The 23058-nt window shown below is 39.5% G+C and overlaps 2 protein-coding genes and 1 long non-coding RNA gene across 3 annotated transcripts; 1 reads left to right on the forward strand and 2 right to left on the reverse strand.

Moving 5' to 3' along the window:
* Positions 1–3008: 3008 nt before the first annotated feature.
* On the reverse strand, positions 3009–17402 carry elmod3 (ELMO/CED-12 domain containing 3). Its single transcript, XM_077560417.1, has 13 exons — positions 17338–17402; positions 14740–15445; positions 14244–14315; positions 14072–14146; positions 13518–13587; positions 13202–13264; positions 13014–13102; positions 10976–11099; positions 10784–10906; positions 10566–10696; positions 8598–8674; positions 8382–8509; positions 3009–6887 (listed from the first exon to the last, which is right to left on the reverse strand). Exons 2-13 carry the CDS (start codon positions 14773–14775, stop codon positions 6637–6639), a joined length of 1239 nt encoding a protein of 412 aa, XP_077416543.1. The 5' UTR covers positions 14776–15445; positions 17338–17402; the 3' UTR covers positions 3009–6636.
* Positions 16961–18700, forward strand: LOC144048449 (uncharacterized). Its single transcript, XR_013293351.1, has 3 exons — positions 16961–17004; positions 17372–17476; positions 18254–18700. It is a non-coding gene; the product is annotated as an uncharacterized LOC144048449 (long non-coding RNA).
* star (steroidogenic acute regulatory protein) lies at positions 18540–22017 on the reverse strand. The gene is made up of 7 exons (XM_077560419.1): positions 21713–22017; positions 21528–21635; positions 21262–21392; positions 19669–19827; positions 19399–19583; positions 19229–19322; positions 18540–19161 (listed from the first exon to the last, which is right to left on the reverse strand). Exons 1-7 carry the CDS (start codon positions 21774–21776, stop codon positions 19042–19044), a joined length of 861 nt encoding a protein of 286 aa, XP_077416545.1. The 5' UTR covers positions 21777–22017; the 3' UTR covers positions 18540–19041.
* Positions 22018–23058: the final 1041 nt, after the last annotated feature.

Below are 23058 nucleotides of genomic sequence, written 5' to 3' on the forward strand. Positions count from 1 at the left end.
TTTTACTCTGTTTAGAGTGGGACCAAATAGACTCTGTTTAGAGTCAAATTTACTCTATAGAATTTACTGTGTGAAGCAAAAATGCCCACGGGCATCGTGGTTTTAAACTCAGGTTTCAAAGATTTGTTGTCACATGTTCTCGTGCCGTGTTCCAAGCAATGTGAGGAAAATAGAAATGTCTGCCAATGAATTTTAACTCAAAAAGTATTTATTTTTAATGATTTCAGCTTGACGGAGTCACCCTTTGAGTAGTAAACAGCTGAGCTTGATTAACAATTAGGACATGAACACAGCCAAATGGACAAGAAACAATGTTTATGCTATCCAACATTGTGATGATAGTGGAGTGGAGCAAAAGACAGATCAAGTATTTTGGGGTTATGACTTTGGCTGAGAATGAGACAGATAGTACATTCTACAGTAAGGTCAAGACAAGGCCTTGAAAACTGGCGGATTACAGGCGCTAACATGAATATTGTGAAAATTAGCTTACAAAGATTTGTATCTGTCTGAACTCGCTCATAAAAAATATATATATGTGTACATAAAAACTTAGTTTATCTTTATCTCCAAGTCAATCTCCTGTGTAATTTAATACTTGGGTTTTAAATACTTATATTGGAATGGATTACGGGAAATAGCTATGTGCTGCAGCCGAGCTAAACAATATGAGTGATAATCAACGAAGCTGTGGCAGGCGATGAGATGAAATTACCATGTACACCAAGCAAGTCATGATCCAAATGTTTCAAATTGCAAAATAGACCTTGAAATACACCTGTCATTACCTCGACAGCATATAAATCAAACAATGTTAGTTTAAAGACTGTATACAAGTATAATATTGTAATTTATACTCTAAATGGTTTATTTCATTGGCTGTATGTTATTGTTCATGCTAGTTATGTTAGCTAGGTATGCTAGTTAAGCTACCATGTTAGTGTCACATGCTGTGAGCTTTGCCAAAGTGCCAGAACTTCCAATAGATGATTTCCATTTCAATTTGAATATTTCTCAGACTAATACAAAAAGAAAAGAATTTCAAATACAAAACTTGAACGACCAACATGACTAGAGTTCTGATGTCTCATTTGTGTGCTTAATACTGGCCATGTGCATGATCAATCATTTGTTCTGTAGGTTCGGTGCTTTGAGTGGAGTGTCAGCATCCAGCAGGCAGGAAACAATGACATCAGGGAGTGAGTAGGAGGGAAGACGGAGGAGGGGTGTATGAGAGAGAGAGAGAGAAAAGTGCAGTCATCCAGCAGGCTCACTAGGTGCAAATGGAAACAGGTTTACAAATCTCCATCCTGTGATATGCAGTCAATTCCCTCTAGATGGAAAGATTCAGTCCAACAGATAAACCTCTCCATGAGGATGTTGGATTTTATTGAGCTCTTCTGCAATTAATCTGTCATCTAAAATCACATGCACTGTATGTACTCAAAATTGGAAATAGACATGCAAGTGCAGAAATCATAGCATAGAACTAACAGCAATAAGAGTTATAGGTTGTTAAGGTTATGGATGAGAGATAAATGCCTGAAATATTTTTTCCATGGTGTGTGTTCAGTGATTCAGCAGGTCGACCACAGCTCAGTCATCTGGCTCTGCGGGGTCTGATTAAGCACAGATGTAGAAGCACACAGCACTAAGATTCTTTCGGAGGCACACTAACTTCATGACCCAGCACCAAAATCCCCCTTCCTGACTGCAAAATATTATATTGTATATATTATATACAACGAGGTCTAAATGTCTTGAATGCAGCTTTTAACGAATAAACAGAAACAGTTTACAAACATTACATTATGAATGGAGGGAGGGGTTGGGGGGAGTAAAACACCAAATTTGAGTCACTGCCAAAACAACATATTTTATAAATGTTAGCAATACACTGCAGTGACACCATATATAAAAAACTAGAAGCAATACTTGTGTGTGTGGAAATGTTTTGTTAGCGTTGCATTATGTTGTGGTCTAAATTGTTCTCAGCGCAACTCGTTTTTCAAATACTGTACCTGTTGCGTTTTAGTTGGGTTTGTATCAAATAGCGCACTCTAGTGGTTAAACTAGAGCAAACCAAAAAGCCTCAGATTAAACTGTCACACACACAGCACAGTAAGGCAACGAAATGCTGATTGCGTCTAACTTGAAGTACATACGCAGTACTTAAATAGCATATCCAAAATTCAAGGCACTGTTCAATGGCTCAAGATGTAGTTTTTCAAGAAATTCTTGCTCACTTTCTGAAAAAATTAGTCAGAACTGAGAATAATTAGAAAAGTAGCTAGCTAACTATGTAACTAGCTAGCTAGCTGGCTTAATGCATACATACTACATAGAATCCGTGCCAATTGATCAAATACCAAGTACAAGAAGTTAAACTGAATGCCAACGGTTCTTAGTTTCCAACAGCATTTATTTAGCTTTCTCCATACAATACATTTAATGTACAACAGCACATACTGTATTCTGAAATAACTCTCAGTATAAAATAGGGCGTCTACAATCAAGGTACAGTCATAAAATGCTCTGAGGGACATGACAAAGACTGTGACAGCAAAAGACCTTCAAAGAGTATAAAGCGCAGGGTGTTGTCGAGAGATGTGATTGTATTTGCCGAGCCATTGCTGGATCATAAACAGAACTTCAGACGGCACTTCCTGGTGCGTCTGGCATCCTGCGAAAACCCGCTTGTTTCTCTTTTCTCTCTTGGTAAGGGTCATGCTATTGAGGAGAAATTGAAAGCAAAAAATATGTTGCAGGACAATTGCTGATGAACATTAAAAGTTTGATGGTAATGAGAAGATGAATGAGAACTCTCTGGACTTGAAAGCAGACGGAGTATAATGACCAAAGTCTGACAAATCATATTCTGGCTGAGCAGTTTGTTTGTAGCTCTATAGACTGGATTGTTTCTGTGTTTTCCTGACACCAAACACTTAATAACAGCAAATGATACTCCACTGTCACCGAAGCCACAAGAAGAACAGCTCAGAAACCAATTCAAAGTTTAGTAGAGGAAAGTGCTTTTAATTTGCAGAGGTCTAAGGGCCTATATAGTGATGTCTCTTTTAAATAGTACACACATTACACAGACCTGCTTATGTTATTATAGTTTGCCACAAGTATGTCGTGCTTGAGCTGTTTAATATCCTGTACATTATATGAGTCAAGTTGGTGAAAGAGAAGGCCAAAGTACAAGCAAACATGGAAAGATGTACTGAGAGGCCAACAAATATCAGGAGAAAGAGAACGAGAGAGAAAGGAGAGATTTGTCTTAAGTCTTGAGGTAAGCAATGTATTTTAGTATAATGCCCTACAGACAATCATACATCTTACAATCATTAATTCTCTATGTACAAACTTCCTGATTTACATACACTGTACTGCTCATCTTCAAAAAGAAGAAAACCAAGCGCGGGATCAGTGTGGTGCAATGTTTGGGACGAGGAGGTGTGAGGGGAAGGGGGCAAGATGACCTGACTTGACGAGGTGGTCGCAAATGAACATTATGGCTCCTGAAGGTGGCCCTTTTGCATACGTCACACACATACAGTTCTATCTACAACAGTGCAAAGTTCCTCGCCGGTCGCACAACGCCTGCAAACGATTGGCCTAACTGTGTCGTCTCATTTGTGAGGACATGAAGAATGGAAACGGTCTGAGGTCAGCTAGACATATACTGCCTTGCGAGAACAAAAAGGTCTACTGTGGCACTGAGGCTGAAAGCAACAAAAAAAATTAAAATAAAGAGGGGGCAAGCACATGACCTTACATGATTCTATGGGATGTAGGCACCGTTTTTACTGTTACCTTCTTAGAAGACAAAGTTGCGCTCATTTACATGGCAAGTCAATCTCCGCAAACTGCGCTGCCTAAAATGTTCCTACTGAGGGGTTCATGAGATATGAATGTGCTATAATAGTAAAGGTCCGCGCACTCATCGACACTACAGACCAACGTCAACGTGACATCAACAAGCTTCACGAAGGAGGAGGCTATAGGATGCTACAGTACTAGTGCTACCTGAACATGCTACAGATTAAGACTACAAACATGGGAGACAGTTTCACACGAGCACAAAGCACGAACCAGCTTTGCCCAGGAGCCTTAACCCATTCTCGACCAGCCATGTTTTTTTTTGTTCATGTCCATTCCAAGTACCATCTTTAAATGACAAAAGTACCATGTTTGCAGCTGGATGGATCAAGTACTTAGTAAAGCTGGCTTATAGTGTGCAGAGGAAAGCACCCCATCTGTAATCAGTTCCTGTTGAACGCGACATAACCACACGTGCACGCGCTATCTTAGTGACGACATTCGGATTGCCCTTTAAGAGCTTGACAAAGAGCTAAACCAGACAACTCAAAACTCTGCCCTTTAAAACGTCATTACTTTTTCTTTAAATGTCTTCACTAAGACGCATTTACACTCTCACTTAAAAAAAATACACACACGCACACACACATACCAGGATGTGCACAAACACACAAGCCCTGAAGTTAGGAACGATGTCTATCGTCACTCACACAGCACGGACACTTTTGATTATCATTGAGTGTGATCTGGAATTGCATACTGTACCATTTATAGGGGAGGCGGGGCACCCCTCAATGTCAGCACTCAAACACACACATACAAATTCTAACAGCGCCCCCTTCAAAAAATACAATCGCATGCTTACTAACGGAATGTCCACAAAGCTTATATTAGACCTTCAGCTTAAGCCTGATCAAACTTTTAAGATGACAGGCTAAGAATATGTGTAGGATTTCACTATGTTGTTAAAATCATTCTTGGTATCTTCTGAAAAAAGGAAAAAAACATTTTCAACTGAAGCAGCTAAAATAGATATTTTTTTTGGTCAATCATATTTGTATCACCAACAGTGTCTCTACTGTCTGAACCCTATCCAGACTGTGGTGTCCTTTATTTTATTTGTTTATGGGTAGTTGCTCCATTTCAAATTGCAGCCAACCCCCCACAATTGAAAATTTTAACCAAGCAGATTTAGATTTGAATGAAACCTGGTGTACTTCTTGATAGCGATGGCACATGACCTAAGGTCAATCAGAGCATTGGTTTGGGCATGACGGCCCACCGAATGTTGACATTATTTGCATAAAGTGGTGTGACCGTCTTCCTTTGAGCATTTTTCTTAGGAACTACTCTTCACAACAACAACAAAAAACCTTGTTATAAAGGCAACTGAATAAGCATTTAAGTAACCTTTTATTTGACCTTGTGGATCACATGACCTTAACTTAAAGCTACTGAACATAGAATACTCCATTTCGAACCGCTACTGCCACCTGCTGACAAAAAACTAAACTGCACATTCCGTTCTTTACATACACACCACGCACATTACGTCACATCCGCAGCGGGAAATTCTAACCCGAATCCAGTCTGAAAACTATTGGCCAGAGGATTGCAGGAGTACTCATTGTGAACAGCTAAGGAGTTAATCTACTAATTAGAAGGCATTTCAGTCATAAATGGCCAATAAAAAGCTTATTGTAAAGGTTTCATGAAATGTAAAATTGGGGAATGTATTTTTTGTTTTGTTTAATGGCAATAAGAAGCCAGTTTCAATGAATATTCAACTTAAATGAATATTCAATGAGTATTCAACTTCAATGAATATCTGAGGGTAGGGATACTTTGGACTCCTTATTGATGATAAAAGAGAACATGTGAGAGATTACATTTCAAGGTCATCTAGGAAAAGGTCAAAGGGCTACTAAAATATGGACCAATCCTCTAAATTGCAGGGTTCCCTTGCCAACAATGCTTGATTTGTGAATATTGTATTGACCCAGTAGTTCCTAAGATATAGCCTAAGGGTCTAAATGAAGGTGGCCACGCCCCTTTAGGTAGAAAATATCCAAATTTGGTCCATAGCGCACAAACATCTCCTCCGCTTGAGCTAAAATTTGAGATTCAGTCTTGTGCCAACACTATCAACAAGTACACCAAGTTTCATTCAATTCAAAATCTGCTTGGTTAAATTAAGCTCACTGGGTGATTTGTTGACACATCGTCAACCTACCGAAAGGGAATCGAAAAGTGTGGAAAGTTCAAGGCAAGCTAACGTGAAACCTGCTCCCTGCTCAACGGTTACTGCATGTGACCTGATCAAGTGTTGTGCTGCTGGTTATGACCCTGTGGTGAAGAGTGTTGTTAATATGTCTGATGGCGGTTGCCCACCTGCTGCATTGAAGTTGGGTGGTCAGTGGAACAAGAGCGGGGGGGACTCATGCCACCTCCGACGCCAACCTCACCAGGCTGAGAGGTACACACTCCACGTGGGTGATGTGACCATGATCATTTCCTTTTTTTTTTTGGACCGCTAAATTTGAAGAAAAGTGCAAACGTGGACTTTCTTGTTTTGTGACATCCTCTATCAGCTCCATTTGTTTGACTGTTCTGTGTTCAAATAAATAATTAAAATAATAGAGCTCTGACCAAATACAAAAATCACACAAGGATTTTTTTTTTTTTTAGCAAAGTGCAGCACCCCAACATAAGACGATATGGGGACATGTTGGATAGATTCCGATAGCAGGGTATATAGTGTTCTTCATCTAGCTCTCTATAACACGCACGCCCGCGCATACACACGCACGCTTAGATGAGTCTGGCGTCACCCTCCATGTCAGATGGTAGCTCGCACCCCCCCGTGAAGTGCATCTCCTTTGCCTTGCTTCCCAGTGCGCTGGCCGCTCTGGCCGCTCGTTCCTCCAGGCTGGGAGAAGGCTGCTGAGCCGGCGGCTCTGGCGACGTCCCACGGGGGACTCCACCTGCCCGTCTCTCTTTCAGGAAGACCTCTAGTCGGCGAAGCATCTGCTTTGGGTTCTTTTTGGCGAACAGCTCTACTTCTGAAGGATAAACAGCGAGTGTATTTGCAGTCTGATGCCATGTACTGTATACTAAAATTCAACTCGCAGTATATCATCAAGCATCAGTGCTCAACAGCTGCATGAAAATTCAAATGCAAGTCAATAACTTGTTTGTATGTACCTTCGCTGCTTGCCTTTAATTTATGTAAACATGTTAGAGCTTGACCCACATGCATTCCTAACAGCGTAACATCTACTTAGTATAATGAATATGAAATTCAATGGAGATTCTCCGTTTTATTGAAACGAGGAAGTCTCAAAGGCACCTTAAAGGAATATTGACTCATTCATTAAAAAAAATTTCATGAGCCGTGTTTTACAAAAATGTCACAAAAAGCATATATTTTAGAGAGAAATATCCACTATCTTGTCTCAATATACTTAAACATTTTCACGCTGTGTGCGAAATCTGGGCCTGTTTAGTTGGACACAAAGCTATTACGCTATTGTGATTAGTGATAGACAGATATGTTTTTTTTTTTTTTTTTTTTTGGGGGGGGGGTTAAGGCCGATACCAATACTGACTATTAGTAGTCAAGGAGAAGCGATATTATTTTGCAGTAATAGAGAAAATATTAGTACCAAAAAAACAAAAAAATCTTCTTCTTTTTTTTTTTAAACATATAAAGAATAGACATTTTATGTTTATAACAAAAAATGACAGGGCGCTTCCACGGTCATTAGCATGTGTTAAGCTAAATTAAAAACTAAGCAAGTACATAGTTCCCTAAAGTTTTCTATTATAAATAAAGTTTCTAAAATTTAATTTCAACATAATTTTTTTTCTTAATTCTTAATTAAATTCTTAATTTTTAAAATAAAATGTGTAAAGAGTTCCCAGTGTCAGCATATTTTTTTATAAAGTGGAAATTTAACTAAACCCATAAATGAAAAGTTCCCTGTATCTCACTGAGCAACAAATGCATGCGAACGTAGCTAATTTGGGGTTTTCGCCAGGGTTTGTAAAAGTTCTCAAAAGATCTTCGCAGACAGTGAAAAACTGTCTGAATATGTTCAAAATGTCTTAGCAAAAATTAAAAACGGTCTGTGAACATCTTACAAATCCTGACAAAAACCCTCAATTTGCTTTGTCCGCAAGCATTCACTGCTCAGCGAGATACCAGTTGTTTTTTTTTCGTAAAAAGGCAGATGGTGATATTTGTCAAAATGCCAAATATCTGCACAGATAATCGGTCTATTCCTAATTGACAATACAAAGGCTAATTGTACCTTCTTCTAATTTAGTGGAATAGCAGTTATCGATAATTGTTCTGCCTGTTCTGTACATCGTTGGCATAGAAAGTTGAACAGAACATTTTTTGTAGTAAATGAATAATTTACAGACCACTTAAATTGGACAATTCCCCAACACAGCACACTGTTTGAGAATTCCTGCTCTAGACATACGTGATGTAGCAGCTTGAAAGGGCTTGTGAAAAGCATCTAAAAGAATCTAAGTGACTTCATCTTTACCTTTTATCACAAAGCCAGAGTCAGCAATGGTTTTCTGTTGTGTCTTCCACACCTGGTACAGGTGCAGGTACGTGGCCACATAAAATTCATTCAACACGCCAACAACTTGCTGGCGACGATTGCACTCCCTAGTGAGTCCAAAGACAGAGAAGAGGTTTTTGCATGACTCATGCATTATGGAAGAGTATTAGGAAGATAGAAAAATAGTAGACTGACTTGGACAAGGCCTCCTCTCTTAGCACCTGCAGAGCAATGCGGGTCATGTTGATTGACATCACACTGAAAGGAAAGTTCTGGAAATACAGTCACAACAACAGCATTACAATACATAGTATACATGTAAACAATGGAATGAAAACCAGTGCAATAGCTGTTCCAAAAGTCACCCTTTGCAAAAACAACTAGAAATATAGCATGGACTTGGATGACCAAAATTAATCTCATCACACAAAATAAAGATTTTTTTTTTTTTAATTCAAACATTTCTTCCAAATTAGAGAGTAGTTTAGTAATAAATTACTTTTGTCCACACTTTTGTCTCAATTAAGGGTAATCATTTTTATTTCATTTTTTTTTAATCCCATTTTGAAATCTCCAGGATGGCAATAAACAGTGTAAAAATGTGAATATCCAAAAGTAGAATTATGAGCTGTGTTTTGCTAAAACACACAAATCCAACAGCCAACCATATATACACAAAATAAATACTGCAATCCGAGTTTTTCCTGTGTACAAAATTCAGAGGCAGCCACCTCCACCTAATTTGCTCACCACCTTTAGCCTGAGTGACTGATAATGAATTAATGCTTTAACATGATAATAGCCATATTCTTATTATTGAAACATGGAATTATTATATGTTGCCTGTAAAAAATGAAAGCGAGTCAGTTGAATTTACAGAATACATGCATGTGCACATGGTCAGGATTAGGGATGTTCAATACCACTTTTTTCCCGACCGATACACAACCCTTGAATAGTCACCGCTACTGATACCAAATACCGATACCACTAGTAAATAAAATTTCCCACCCATAAATGACATGATTTTAACCCATACGTCCCAATATATTGTTTTTCCTTAAAATTGCATGAAGTTTAGGGCAACTTTGTAGTCATATAATTTCTCATTTCTTGTCCCTGATTGTAAAACGGCCTTAATGGTATCGATCACCACCGTGAGTACTGATACCTTAAAAGAAGACTTGTATTGGCAACGATACCAGGTAGTCACCCATCATAGTCAGGATGATACCACCTCTGCCTCAAATTGAGCCAGGAAAAACCCTGGATAAATAAATGCATTTTCGATTGACTTTGTCCAATCATTTTAACAGCATGCCGTCGTTAAGGTGGTTGTAGTTGCAGTGTTTTTTTGTGACATAGTTATTGTATAAAAATGTCCCGAGTATTTTGTTAAAGCCATCAAGTATTATCACACCTCAAGGAATGTTTTTTTTTTGACACCTCTTAATTTAGAAGAAGAACAACGAAAACACAACAGGAAGTATTTCAGCACAGCCTAGTTTTTGTTGAATATTATTGAATGTCATCCTCTGTAGTCCTGCTTTTTACACCATACCTATTTGGCTTGTTTCTATTGATGTATTTTGTCAGATGATGAGTTTAAGGGGAAGTCAAATAAAAAATATTTACAATAATAAATTCCATGCATGCTCGTGCACCTAAACATGGCATTCTGATTGTATTCCCGGAATATGAATTAATCAGAACAACTAACCCGCCTCCACCCATCTCAGGGGCGGCAACTTCTCCTTTACTTGTACTTTTTGTCGACTGAAAATGACATTACAGGGCCTAAAGCCTTTAAGCACTTAATGACCATCACAGCTCACGTTTTCTAGGCTTTGATAATGTGATGTTTGCAAACTGAGCCCTTAATGCCACTTTCAGCCGACAGAAAGTGGCAAAATGGCCGCCCATGGACAAAAATGGGTGGATTCTGCTGCTCAATTCATATTCCACAAACGCAATATTAATCAAAATGTTGTGTTTAGACTAGTGGAGGTGCATAGGAAATATTATTGTAAAATATATATTTATATTTTTTTTATAAAAACCTCAAAGAATGTTAATACCTCTGTGACAGTGTCCATCACAACATAGAGTAGATCTAAAACAACCTATGATAAGAACGTATTGGAGTATCTTGATATAAGCTACCTGTGTAGGGTGTTGAGACAACTTGTAGATGTCTCGAGCCAACGGCAGAGTCTCCGGGTCCATCACAAAGTACAAAGTGTGCATGAGTCCCAGGAAGCCTGTGCCACGCAGGTCAGTAGCTGGGTCCATACCTAAAAAGCAAAAACATTATTTACCTTTAAATCAAATTAAAAAAAACGGATTTGTGTACGATATAGTGCAATGTTGGAGAATTTTACCCTGAAAGCCAATGTTTTCCCAGTGTGTCCCATAACGAGGACAGTCCAGCCTGCAGCCAATGAGCTTTTTGTAGATGGTCTGGAGAACACGCATGTGGACTATCTGGCTGTTGTCCACATGGCCTGTAGGAAACCAATGCACAAGTCAGCATTGGATGATTGCAAAAACAGGCACGGCGAACATACGCTCACATTGCGCGATGGCAAAGACAAGATCTCGCTCCTCCGTGAGTTCCCTGTGCAGTCGAGGGGGCCCAAACAGGAAGTGTGTGATGGCAGCGAGACCTGTCCTGCGAATAGTTGGCTGGATGTTCTTCTGAAAATGTATATGGACACAAAACACAGCCAAGATTAGAAACAAGATTATACTACGTTTGTTGCTCATTTAGAGTTTGTTTGTTTTTAGTGCTGTTCTGTCTTTTCTCTGTCTGTCCCCTCTCAAACCTTGTTCTGCCCAAAAAATATCCATCACAATATAAATAACCAGAGGGAGTATATCAAAATTCCCCTGTTACTCATAAAAACTGACGCAGCATAAAAAGGCATACAGATGCTCCATTCTGCATGATCAAGTCAAAATTCAAATTTTGTGATGGCAATTTGTGTGGCGAAATGCAGAACGGAAATCCCTGAATGCTAACTTGTCACGTCTGTAACACGTCGTAATTTTCTTCATAAATCATCAGAGTGGCCGTCACTACTTAGGGCTTTAGTTTTCCTTTGGCCGCAATGTGAGGCGATAGTCTAGATAAGGTAAGCAATTCTAAATTAAGAAGAAAAACTTTTCCGCACTTAGAAGCCAAAATGGAACGCTGTCGTCAACACGAACAGGAACTGCTCCAATGTTCTTGGCTTAGTTTTTGCAGAATAAATGTTTCCTTCCCAAAAATTTGACTTATACTACAGAACCATTTAAAGGACAGAATGCCGTATTTTCACAACCATAAGTTACACTTACAAGTCTTAAATTTTCTCAAAAATCAACGGCGCACTGGAGACTTCGGTAAGCGCTCTGCTTGACTATGTGGGAAGCATGTCTCGCCGAGTCAACACATCGCTTAAATACAGAAAAGGCGGACCCGGGTGAGGACGGGTAGGAATTATGAGAATCCAAAAGACTCAACTAAAAGAAGACGGCATGCGGACGCTCAAAACACGCCACCCCAGTAAAAAAAATGGATCCCCTGTTGCAGGATCTTAGAACTTTTACCACAGAAAAGTGGAGATTGTTCGAAAAGGTTCCTTGTAGACAGGTATTTAAACTTCAAACCTCTGGAGCAAAACCGAAAAACAAAAACATTCAGTCGTCTGCGCTTTTTCTATACAAATCTGAGATTTTCTACGGCGTGCGTGATCATTGAACGCACCTATAGTCCACTGCAGAATGCGAGCGAGTGCTTGCTTTTCTTTTGTTTCTCCGCGAATCGCGATAAACCCTTGTCTCTAAACAGAAAAACACATGTGTGTTTTTCATGTGTTTATTGAAAAACATGCGTTGTACCCGCGAATAAAAAAAAATTCGGGGGAAAGTATACTTTGGCACACCACCGCACGACACCGAGAGTGACTGACAACGACGCGAAGGAACCTTGCGTGTTTGATGGAGAACTTGCCCAGCTGTTCATTTCGGATACAGAAGATGAGAACTTTTGAGGGATTTGTGGATGAGGATTGATCAAAAGTAATGCAAGTACATTGTTAAATACTTCAATAAAAGTGTGTTCCCGCTGCCTTTTTAACTTATTCACTGACATAGACGTAAAAAATGAATTTGAACTAATTCTATTAGTTTAATTCCCCCCCCCACACTTTTGTTAACAAGAGTATGGAAACCTAAAAAAAAAATTATTGTACATTTCGAACAGATACAAAATTTGTGATTAATCGTGAGTTAACTAGTGAAGTCAAGTGATTAATTACAATTTTAAAAAAAATAATCGCCTGATGCTCCTAATTAAAAAATAAATAAAATTCAAAATTAGGGGCGCCAAACGATTAAAATTTTAAATAATAGAAATATTAAAATACATTTTGGACGTCTATGCCGTCAATGGCAGTGAATGAGTTAAAATAATACGCTAGCATGCGTTAGCATGAAAGCATGCTACCGTATGTTTTAAGCTAGCGAATGTTTTACCATGCCTGCGCCCAATAATACAGTGCGCCTTATGTGTGTTAAATACATTATAGTCGTGAAAATACGTTATAAGAATTTCAATCAATTGCTTACAAGCAAGTCCCCGAGATCTGTAGTCTGGAAGTACTGAAGAGCTTCATTGAAAGAGATGAGCGGCGTAGGGTTTGAGTCCTCAGTGAGAGCTGGGAGATTTAAAAATAATAATAAAAAAAGAAATCTAATTTAGCTTGGCAAATTCAATACGTTGATGCAAACAGGTGAAATTGTTTGACAACTCTGACTTGGTTGGATGTTTTCCAGAGCATCCCACTCCTGCCTGGCCTTTTCCAACTCCACATTTTCTTCTGTGGAGACATGCAAAGACAAATTAAGAATATATTGTCATTCACTGGGTAGTTTAATTCAAATCCCTCATTCAAACATTCATCCTTCCTATCTGGGGTACTTCGTCGTTGAGATGCTTTGTGCACCAAGCTGACAACCTGTATCCCAGAGGAAGGTTGTATCTGCACAGCAGCCCAGTGTGTAGGATACATTAGCAAATTCCAGTGGGAATAGGAGGAGGGACCAAAACGAGTTTGTGTGTGAGTGTGTTACCTTCAGGTTTAGTCTGGTTCCCTCCTGCTGCAAGAGTCTGCAGAAGACCATTCTGCTTCAGTGCTGAAATCTTGACACACCATGAACACAATCAACTTTTAGTTGAAAATCACATTATTATGTTTATTTATTAAAAACAAACTCTTTTGTCTAATCCAATTTGGAGTAGTGCGAAACTGTATGCTGCATAATTTATACAAGTATTGTACAGGTTTTGTAATGAAGACTGTTGACAATCATTTACTTGATTCTTAACTGAGAAATTAAATAATAACTAGAGCTGCAAGAAGCTATAAAGGGACTTTGCAACCGGCCCAAATTATGTTTTTTTAATGGCTTCAAAATATGAACCATCAAAGTTCAATCCATGTGAAAGAATGGATTGTTTGATTTTAGAGGGTTCACGTGTCTCTACTTACAGCATATAGCAAGTTAGCAACACACACAAATCAGTACTAAGTTCTTGCGCTATACTGCTAGCAAAAAACAAAACAAAAACAAAACTGAAACAAACCAAAAAATAAAGTAATAAACTCCTTAGCGAGGGTAATTACCGGCAGGGATGTGAGGGGGGCACAACCATTGGTGTGGTCTTTGACATTATGACTGATAATCAATCCATTCATAACCTGGAAAGAAATTGGAAAATGAAGTCTTGAATCGAGAAAAAAAAAAGGGGGGGGGGGGGGTGAATACAAAGTGAAGGGATGATTCAACTGTACTGACAGGCTTTTGGTTCGAGTGTCCATTGGTGGTCTCCTCTGATGATTTACATTCAGGAGACAAACCATTTTGGCCCTAAAAGTAGTTGCAGCAGATGGTTATGAGATGCACAACACAGAAATTCTGTTTAACTCATTGAGAAGACACTGGTTCATCCCAAGCACGAGTAGCGGAGGCCATGACGCTAACAGAGAGAAACCAAGCTAAGGATAGGAGAACTACTCGGTCAGCCGCCGTCATGGTAACGAGGCAAGCGAGCCAGAGCAGAGATTACAGCTAAAGCAGTGGGGAGAGCTGTTGACCTTAGGTCTTAAATTAAACACATGTGGGTGCACTGCTAAAAACAAATGAGCTCTTAATTGTTTAACAGTGCAGTGCAGGAAGAGAACATGTCTCCATAGAAGTGTGGTTATAGACATGAGTAAGACACAACAGCCTCCATTTTTGTTCGAATAGCCCAAATAAAATGATGAGATATGTGGAAGGCCAAATGTATTACCTCAAGGTGGAAAGTGACATCGATGTCTTCTTCCATTGCATATGAGTGTGTTGGCTGGCAAGAAGGTTCTTCCCGATTGTAGCCTCTAAAGGCTTCTGAAATCCTGGACTGAGTTGGGCTGACAAGTTGCTACGAGGACTACCATGGTTTCTTGAGCACACGTGTAGTGATTGCAAGGATTTATGCTTCATATGAATATGTCCACGTTACAAGTTATGACTTCAGCGAGCTACTAACAGACATCTAGATAGTGCACATGTCTGGTTTTCGCTCAGAACAGCGATGACTGTTGGTTCTAGTGGCAGCCTCCCTCCTATAGTCTCCTAACCTTGAGTGAGGGAGAGGAATGTGCGGATATCAGTCTAGCGCCCAGAGGAAATGGCACGTTTCCCGGAGCCCTCCCTCCTTCCTCCCCTCCACAGATCTGCTTGGCCAGTTGCTTCGCTCCTCATCGCCATCAGAGGTGCCCAGAAGCTGGATAAGGACATCGCTTTTCAGGCTTGAGCTCTCCTCATAGCAGACACTTCATTACTTTGGCTCTCAAGACAAATCCAATAAGCGCTCAGAGATTGCAGTATGCTTTAATTGGCTGTGCTGTCTTTAGCCTGATGGGAAACAAAAAGAAGGGCAGGTGTCCAGATGTGGATCATGAGTTGTCTTCTTTTTGGCAACAATCTTATGGAGGGGGTCTCATGTGCATTTAAATCTGTAATGTGAAGCAAAACAAATCAATCACAAAGCTCTCAGACACACCAGGTATAAAATATACTAAATGCAAAAAGGGGGTGGGAGCTGAAATTCTAGTTTGAGTTCTATAATTAAAAAATTTGCGTGCACAATTAAAGGTGCACCGAGGACCCTGTGAAAAAAATAGCGTTCTCACACTACAATTTTCAAGTGCCCCTGTCAGTCACAGGTGCTTAGCATTGTCATTACTTTTCTTCCCCTTGCAGCACTCCAGCCCAAGTGCTTACAAACAGCACAAAGAAACTTACTTAATAATAATAATAATAATAATAATGCATTAGATTTATATAGCGCTTTTTTGGACACCTGAAAGACGCTTCACAGTGGTTGCATTATTCATGCGCTCACACACTCACACTGTGGTGGCGGTAAGCTACTTAAGTAGCCACAGCTGCCCTGGGGCAGTCTGACGGAAGCGTGGCTGCCAATGTGCGCCTACGGCCCCTCCGACCACCACCAAACATTCGCATCTTCCATACACCAGTGTGGGTAGCACTGGAGGCAATGTGTGTGAAGTGCCTTGCCCAAGGACACAACGAGCCATGACTTGGGGAGAGCGGGGATCGAACAGCCGACCTTCTGGTTGCTGAATGACCGTCACGGCCGCCACTTGATGAGATGTTAATGATCTGTGTTGATTGTGTGCAATGTGTGTACAGTCTACACCACTGCTATAACTACAATAAGAAGCATTCTTCAATTGATGTTTTTCTGAATTCGCTGAGCATGATCATATTTGTAAAAGCAATATTTTTTATATATTTCTCATATTGGGTATCATTAGATCAGGTGCGGGAAAATACAGCTTATTGCGTTCTTTAAACCATCCTAACATATATTCCACAAAATTATGAGTTCTGTAAAATTTGTTGGATTCATTTTGCGTTTTTTTCCCCCTAAAATTTGAGAGTTAAAATGAATTTATACATTTTGTATTCTTTTATCTCAGGGGTGCCACACTGATATTTATAGCAGGCCATTAAATGATTGGTTCTATTACATTAAATAATAATTATTAAATGGACTAAAACAAAAATGTTAAAAAAAAAAGGATTTCTTATTTTATTAATGTAGCTTTTTTAAAGTAATCTACAAATGACCGACAAAATCTGTCTATTGTAAAAATCTAAATCTGAATTTACGTTTTTGCCACCCCATATGGTTTACATTGCATATGCATGTGTAGAAATAAATTACATAAATGTTGCAAAGACGTAAAGCAATATTAATTCCAGTACTCGTTGAATTTCCTGTAAAAATTAAATAAAATAATTCTTTGTTCCCTCCCAACACAACTGCTAAAATAAGTTACAAAGGAGTTACAAAGTTATCACTCCGAAATTGTCTAACAGTAAATTTGCTTAGTGATAAAAAAAAAAAATTAAAAAACTTTTCTTTTTTTTTTTTTAAATCCAAAATTGACTTGTAACGTCGCCACAGTACAGTTGCTGTCAACTAGCTAGCAACCAGCGAGCTAGCAATATGTCAGTTAGCAACCCCGCAGGCACAAAGAAGCAGGTACGACTTCATCTCAAACAACGAATGCAATTATGATAATGTCTGCGAACAGGGCGATCTATTTTCGCAGTGCACGGCAGAGGGAAATCATGTCATGGAAAGTGTGTGCAGTTTTGGGGCTGAAAGCGTCTCGTTCTCAAGAAAAGCCAGCTGTCAGAGCTAACTAACGGGCTAACTGTAGCTCTATTCAACTGTAACGGGGATGAAGTCCGATACTGAAACGAATGCAACTAAAACGCATTTTGCCTTGGGATCACTTCAAACGACACAACAAAATGACGCGACGCCCCACTTGCATGAGCAAATTATATGATAAGAAGAATTTAAAAGTACCTCAGTTTCTGATTGTTTCTCCCTCCAATCTCAGTTTCCCTTCCCCCGTCCAGCGGCCACTGTAGTGCAAATGCATCATGGGAATTGTCGTTTCCTGCTGCGATCTGGATTCATTACGTCATTGTTCTCTGGCTCAGAGGTACTGATAGCGTGTTTCTTAGTACACATTACACACATCATAGTTACACTGCCATATGCCGTCCCCGAAGCAATTAAATAGATATATATGATAAAGATAACATTCATATTTGGATCATTTTGACACATTTTGTCAAAAAGACGCAATGTTATGAGCAGTACCTGCACCTTAGTACCTGTTGGGCTACTAGCTGACATATTGTTAGATATATGATAGCGTTCATATTTATGTAATATGAATGTTATTGTATATTCTAGCTAATAAATAAAAAATTAAGAAATTGCATAAAAAGTTCCCTCGGGAAAAGCAGAGAAATATGTTTCATATTTAACAAATGCTCAACGTAATTATTTAAAGGCATGTGAGAGTTTATTTCCATATCATATAAAAAATTATAGGCTATTCATTGTGTAATATATAAATAAACTATTTTAAAATTAAGCAAACGTGCAAAAACCCTTAGAACTAATAAAATATCTGATGTTATCAGACTAGTATAATAATAATAAGTCAAATGTGTGTGAATGTTGCAGCACAAGCTCATAATAAAGATTATATAACTTCTATTAAAAAAAAATCAAACGCACCATAAATACTGTAGAAAATCAAGAGTCTTAGCAGAGCTTAATGATGCTGAAAATGTAAAGCTTTTTTTTATGTGTGTTTAAAAAAAAATGTTTTTGTAGTTGTTATATTACCAAATACTAAATAATAGCTAAAAATAAAATAAAAAACAGAGCACTACTCACTATCTATTTTCAATACCACTTTCCTCAGGGTCTTTGAGCGAGACGTGGGGTGCACCCTGGACTGTTCGCCGGCCAATCACAGAGCACTATGCACACTGATATTCACTCATATGGGCAGTTCAGATTCTTTAACTACTCTTACCTGGGGGGCAAGCAAGAGTACCCAGAGAAGCTAACGCTAGCACTGGGCGAGCATGCAAATTCCACACAGGAAGGCTCCACCTGATTTGAACCCCAAACCTCAGAACTATGAGGCACCAGTCATGCTAACTATTCCCCAGAATTAAACAAAAACAACTGTAGAGATTATGGACTGTTCTTGTAGCATTTATTTGACTTTTCATGCATAAGGAAAACAAATAGGTATCTTCTTTTTTTGTTGTTGCATACAATCATAAATATCAATGTCATAGAAATGTTTTTTTCACATAGCAGCTATTGCTACTCTACAAAATCAATAAATAAAGCACTGCAACAAAATGTGCAATTTCACAGCAGAACGATGGATGATACCCAAGGTGTTAACAGTGTGAAACAATGTGCCGTTTATTTGATGTTTTACTGCTCAGACAGGCTCAAGCTGGAATGCTTCGATGTGAATGAACATAATCAGCAACATGATTGGTGTCACAGTTAAAGATTGCCTATTAGGAGGTGCAAGAAAAACACTTTTTGTCATGTTAAGTCAAGCAATATATTCATCTAATGTCCCTAGTAATTATAATTTATTTGCGGATGATAGCGTGTTTGTGGTGCATTCGTCGCTCCTCTGCCGCTACTGGTTGCATAATGTCAAAGCACAGGAGGGATGTTGTGTCAGCAGCTGTGAGCCATCGCCACGGTAACCTGACTGGCCATCCGTTGCCTGAGGTGGTTGGCAAAGTCCACCTGTGTCTGGGAGAGCACTTTGTTGATGATAGTCTTTGGAATCCAGCCCTGCAAATAACAAAAAGCCAGAGTTTGTTTTAGAATGCTATCACTGGAATGGGATGCAGACCTGTACCTTTAAATCTATATTTAGTAACCAGGTGAACTTGGTCTTGTTGGGGTCTTCGCTGCTGGGCTTCAGAACTATACAGGTGGGCCCATTTTCTGCCCTGTCAAACATAATCATCATTTTTAACGTTGTAGCGTCATCATGCGGCGCATTCATTCATCAGAGTCGTCCCTTACCGGACCACACCCCTCTGCTCGGGCATGTTTGGATGCTGAGTGGAGGTTCCAGCCAGGAAGCAGGTGGAGCCGCGGCGCTTTGCACAGCGAACACTGACAAAATCCCGAGGCCCCACTACGTTGCCAGGTGTGTCTCCTGAGACCTCATGGGTCACCATTGTGTCCATGCCGATCTTTTGAATTATCTGGAGGATGTGAAATTTTTTTATTTTTAGCAAACCGTCTTTCTCAATGAGGAGTGCTAATTGCACGCACATGATGCTGCCTCACCTTGACCTGCTTGACGTTTGGGTTCCACTCACCCATCTGCTCCATGTTTCCCACCAGCTCTCCATAAAGGCTGTCAGGGTGTTGCTCTAACAGAACCTCCAGCCTGAACACCTTTCCAATGCCAGGCAACACCTTGCTCAGGACTTTGTCTCCATTCGCCTGAGGAGCGTCACAAACATCACTACTTATTCTGTTCAGGGTCACAGTTGGGGCTGGAGCCCATCCCACACAGATTATAACATAAAATAGTGGTCAGTAATCTACATGGTTCACGAACCCCCGAGAATCCATTACCGAACCTGCTAATTTTCACCGGTCCGTACACTTTACGGACCAATCACATTTTGGTATTGTCGAAAACAAGAAGCGCCGTGGGAAACAAATAAAGCTAACATGGACGAATGCATAGATGCTGCAATTTTTCCGTTCTCACAGAATTACTCACAGTTTCCTTGTTGAATGAAGAACAGCGAGAGGCGCTTCGTGCATTTTTAAATGGTATAAATGTTCTTGTTTTTGTTTGTTTTTTTAACCTACGATGACGATATTTTCATCGATTGCCGTGATTGGTCAAAAGAAAAGTTTGGTAGACAATCACAAGTTGCTCATTGCCCAATCAGCTTGAAGTATTGTACTGAATATCCCGCCTTTCCCAAGGAGATCACATTGGAGCGGTCCCAGATTGAGAACTCCCTTGAGTGAATCATAATTATCAATCTAGCTATTGCCAGGTTAGTGAATTAGGGCATTGAGTCGGAATTGATCTCATACCTGATGTTCAAAAGGTAGCTACATGAACCACTAGCTGGTTGGACTTTGTCATTTTCTTCTTAAAGGGGAAGCCAACCTTAAACATTTCTTGACAATTCTGATATATGGGACCTCACTAGTCTAAATATGACATTCTGATTAATATTACATTTGTGGAATATGAGTTATGCAGAAGAATCCAGCCATTTAACCCTCTCAGAGGACGGCCATTTTGCCACTTGCTGTCAACTTAAGATGGCATCAGAGTTACTCAGGACTCAGTCAACGACCAATCATAGCTCACCTGTTTTCTGAAGATGAGCTGTGATTGGTTGTTATTCATTTTTACACGACAGCAAGTGGCAAAATGGCCGCCTTCTGATATTGATTACAAAAACGGCTGGATTTTCCTGCTTAATTTATATTCCACTAATGCAATATTAACCATAATACTGTATTTAGACTTGTGGAAGTGCATAGAACATATTATTGTCAAGATTTTTTTTTGCGGGGGGGGGGGGGGGGGGGGTGACTTCATGTTTAAATTGTAATGATGATTTTTTTTTTTTAACTATACAGAAAGATAGGTATATAATGGAAAAAGTTCTGAATACCATTATTAGAATTAAAATGAGGTCTGCACTTGTTTTCTGTGAGATAAAAGTCTTCCAAATTTCAGTGAGATTTATATGGCGGGTTAAATTGAAATTGAGATTACGCCCCTCACTATAAAGAAAAAGTGAAAAAAAAATCTAGTTTTAAACCCTCATGTTTTTTATTCACAATATCTGCCATGTAATATTTCAGAGAATTCAGTTCAGCGGTTCCCGTCTTGATACTCACAGCGACCGTTTCGACTGTCCAGCCCTCCTGCTCACTGAGGATGCCAATAGCTTTCTGCAGCGCATCTTCACCTTGTTTCACATAAGACATTTCCTCCTCGCTGTATGCATTCTCCTCTATAATCGGAGAACCTTACAACAAACAAGTGGGGAAAGTATTTCAAACTTGTGGTTAACATTTTGAAAGTTCTGATCTCATAAACGTAACAAGAAAATGTATTACATTTGTGTGCGTCTGTGTTTAAGTGAAAATATTTGACAACTCACTGAGGAGGGAACTTCTTCTCCGGACTTGGCTGATCCAGTTACTGGGGCCTGGTCCTGCAAGTCGGTCCAGCTCATGGTGTATAGCCACGATTGCATTCTTTCTTAAACCTTGGACATGGAGACGAAATGCATAAAATGGGCAACAAGAAATACATCACAACGTTAATCGTTCATCTTTCACTCACCTCTCATGTTCCTCATATGCCGGTAGGAGATGCCAGCACACAGTTTGAAAGTTGCAGGCAGCATTTTGTTTTTTATTTTTCCAGGAATACGATGCTTCAAGAGAACAAAAAGTCATTCACCGTATTAAACAGTGCTGTAGCGATGAATTCAGATTGTGGATGTCTCAGTGAGCTTGAGTATTTATACATATGTCCACAAGGCCACTGTGCTATCTCCGTGTAGATAAACACGCACACACACATCACCTCCCTCTTCCGAGGTCCGTGTCGCCAAGGTTGCTTCACGTACAAGACGAGCATTTCTCTGACTTTCACATATTGTCAGTTAACATCCAGTGCCTGAACCCGCTGTATTGCTCGGAGAGGTCAATATGAGAGTGACCGGAAACCCTTCATAGTCTGAAACGGCTCAGACCTTTGAGTAAAAAAAGTCCCTGTTTGATTTGGCACCTTTCCGGCTAACCTTCGTTAAAACTGATATGTTGCCGTGGGCTTGGAGCGCATGACATTTGTAATTGATGGTGGGCATTCTCTTTGGGTGGTCTTTAGACTCTGTTATCTAGCACTTGATTGCCTTGAAAGACTATATAGGCAAAAGTCTTGGGACACACCTCAAATGATTGAAACAAGTCAACGAGCAAACAAGTCAGAAGTTCGGCCGCATTTTGGATTAATGTAAACATTTGGGTTTGACATCAAGTGATGAATATGAGACAGGAGAGCAACATTTCAGTTTTTATTTGCAGGTATTGACCTCAGGATTTAAAACACAACTTCATAGATCTGGCCGGTCCATTCTCCAGACTTAAATCTTATACTGGTTCTCAACCCCGGTCCTCGAGTACCCCTATCCAGCCTGTTTTCCATGTCTCCAACAGCTAACACAGCTGAGGATCGTTATCAGGCTTCGTGCAGAGCTTGCTGATTATAGATGATCGTTTGAAACACCTGTGTTGCTGGTGGGAGACATGGAAAACAGGCTGGTATGGATATAGAAGACCAGTACCCATATGTGGAGATTTGGTACCGGGCCGGACAGTGGGACTGAAGCCAAAAATATTTTATTGGCCATCAGTCTGAAAGAAGTAATATTTTTGAAAATCAAATCAATAAATAAAATCTATTTTAAATCTGTATTCCAATGCTTTTGCTCAACTAAAAATGTGTTTTCAACCTTATAGAAGTGCATCTTCTAAGTCACGGGTGTCAAACTCAAGGCCCGGGGGCCAGTTTCTCGCTGAAATCCCATAACAACAAATAGTCTTCACTTTAAAAAACAAACAAACAAAAAACATTTTTTTTTTTAACCTATTTCCCGTTTAAAATGAATCTAATGATATTTGAAC

Source organism: Vanacampus margaritifer, chromosome 3 (genome assembly GCF_051991255.1).
Source record: "Vanacampus margaritifer isolate UIUO_Vmar chromosome 3, RoL_Vmar_1.0, whole genome shotgun sequence".
In the NCBI taxonomy this organism is placed as follows: Eukaryota; Metazoa; Chordata; class Actinopteri; order Syngnathiformes; family Syngnathidae; genus Vanacampus; species Vanacampus margaritifer.